Source organism: Tarenaya hassleriana, unplaced genomic scaffold, assembly GCF_000463585.1.
Source record: "Tarenaya hassleriana unplaced genomic scaffold, ASM46358v1 Cleome15, whole genome shotgun sequence".
Lineage (NCBI taxonomy): Eukaryota > Viridiplantae > Streptophyta > Magnoliopsida > Brassicales > Cleomaceae > Tarenaya > Tarenaya hassleriana.
Genome location: NW_010964923.1, coordinates 229,720 through 230,785, shown reverse-complemented (window position 1 = coordinate 230,785; position 1,066 = coordinate 229,720). Strand labels below are relative to the sequence as shown.

Here is a 1,066-nt window from a genome sequence, read left to right as displayed (position 1 = left end):
CCCCCCCCCGCCATTAACGACGAGGCAAGCTTTCCTCCACCACGACTCATCATCATTGTGATCGAATACGAATCAATCGGACTGAGAAATCGAAGCAAATCCGGGAATCTAGGGTTTGTAGGAGAAATCAGGTCGGGTTTGTTCTTCTTTCTGTTTTGGTGTTTCTTTGTCGTCACGCACGGGACGAGGTCTCGAGCAAGGGCTTTTATACCAAGCGAGCGAACGGTCAGCGATCGAACGCGATTACGTTGGCGTATCAGGATGATGACAAGTGGCAAAGTTGGTTATCACATTCGATGTACATGGGGAGATATTTTAAAAATTGACAATAATGCCTCCAGTTACATCCCTAAGTTGCGTCCTATATTTTGCTTTGACGGAGGGTATAGTAGTCATTCCTCAGCCTTCAATGGCGGTGTAGAATTTTTTTTTCTTGGAGGGCAAGGAGTTTGGAAATGGAAACTAGATGCGTGGGCGTCAAGATGGAAGACCCAATTGATTTTTTTTTTGTAATGTGATGCCAGGCTGGAAATAACGTGCGAATAATATTATATTATTTGGTTGGTTTCGCTTTGGCCATTAATTACAAAAAAAAAAAAACAAAAAAAAAACGGATATGAATTGCATTTTCGGCCACATAATTTATATTTTTCATATATAACATACAATTATGATATGAAAATCTAAGTTGTGTTTTTATGAGAAATGAAAGGTAAATGCTTCCATAATTCAGGGAGGATGCTTATACCATTGTCAGTACATATGCATAAACACTTTAAGATAAGGTAGCAAGCTTACATTAAAAGGACCAAAAAGAATACCCAAAAAAAAATGTAAACACACTAACTGAGACGGAGGTTCCACTTCGACGTTGCTTTCTTTCATCAGTAGGAGGATCTTCTTCCGAAGCTTTGGCCGTCGTCGGAGCCTCCAATGTCTCCGAAACTGCTCCTCCTTCCGCTGGAACGTCCCGACGATCCGAAGTCTCCCGAGCTCCCGAAGCCCGAAGAACGGTTTGAACCGCCCGAACCAAAGTTCCCGAATCCCGAAGAGCGGGTTGAGCCTC

The 1,066-nt window shown here is 42.7% G+C and overlaps 1 protein-coding gene across 2 annotated transcripts in view; it reads right to left on the bottom strand.

Annotated features, from left to right (window-relative positions):
- Positions 1-688: 688 nt before the first annotated feature.
- The window catches only part of LOC104808533 (DEAD-box ATP-dependent RNA helicase 53-like), a 3,172-nt gene continuing 2,794 nt past the window's right edge, over positions 689-1,066 (bottom strand). The window contains exon 8 of one of the 2 annotated variants that reach the window (XM_019202045.1): positions 689-1,056. In XM_019202045.1, coding sequence (XP_019057590.1) covers positions 885-1,056 — 172 coding nt within the window. In that variant the 3' untranslated portion in view covers positions 689-884. Of the gene's footprint in view, positions 1,064-1,066 lie in introns of both variants that reach the window. The other variant, XM_010534226.2, reaches the window with a different exon arrangement.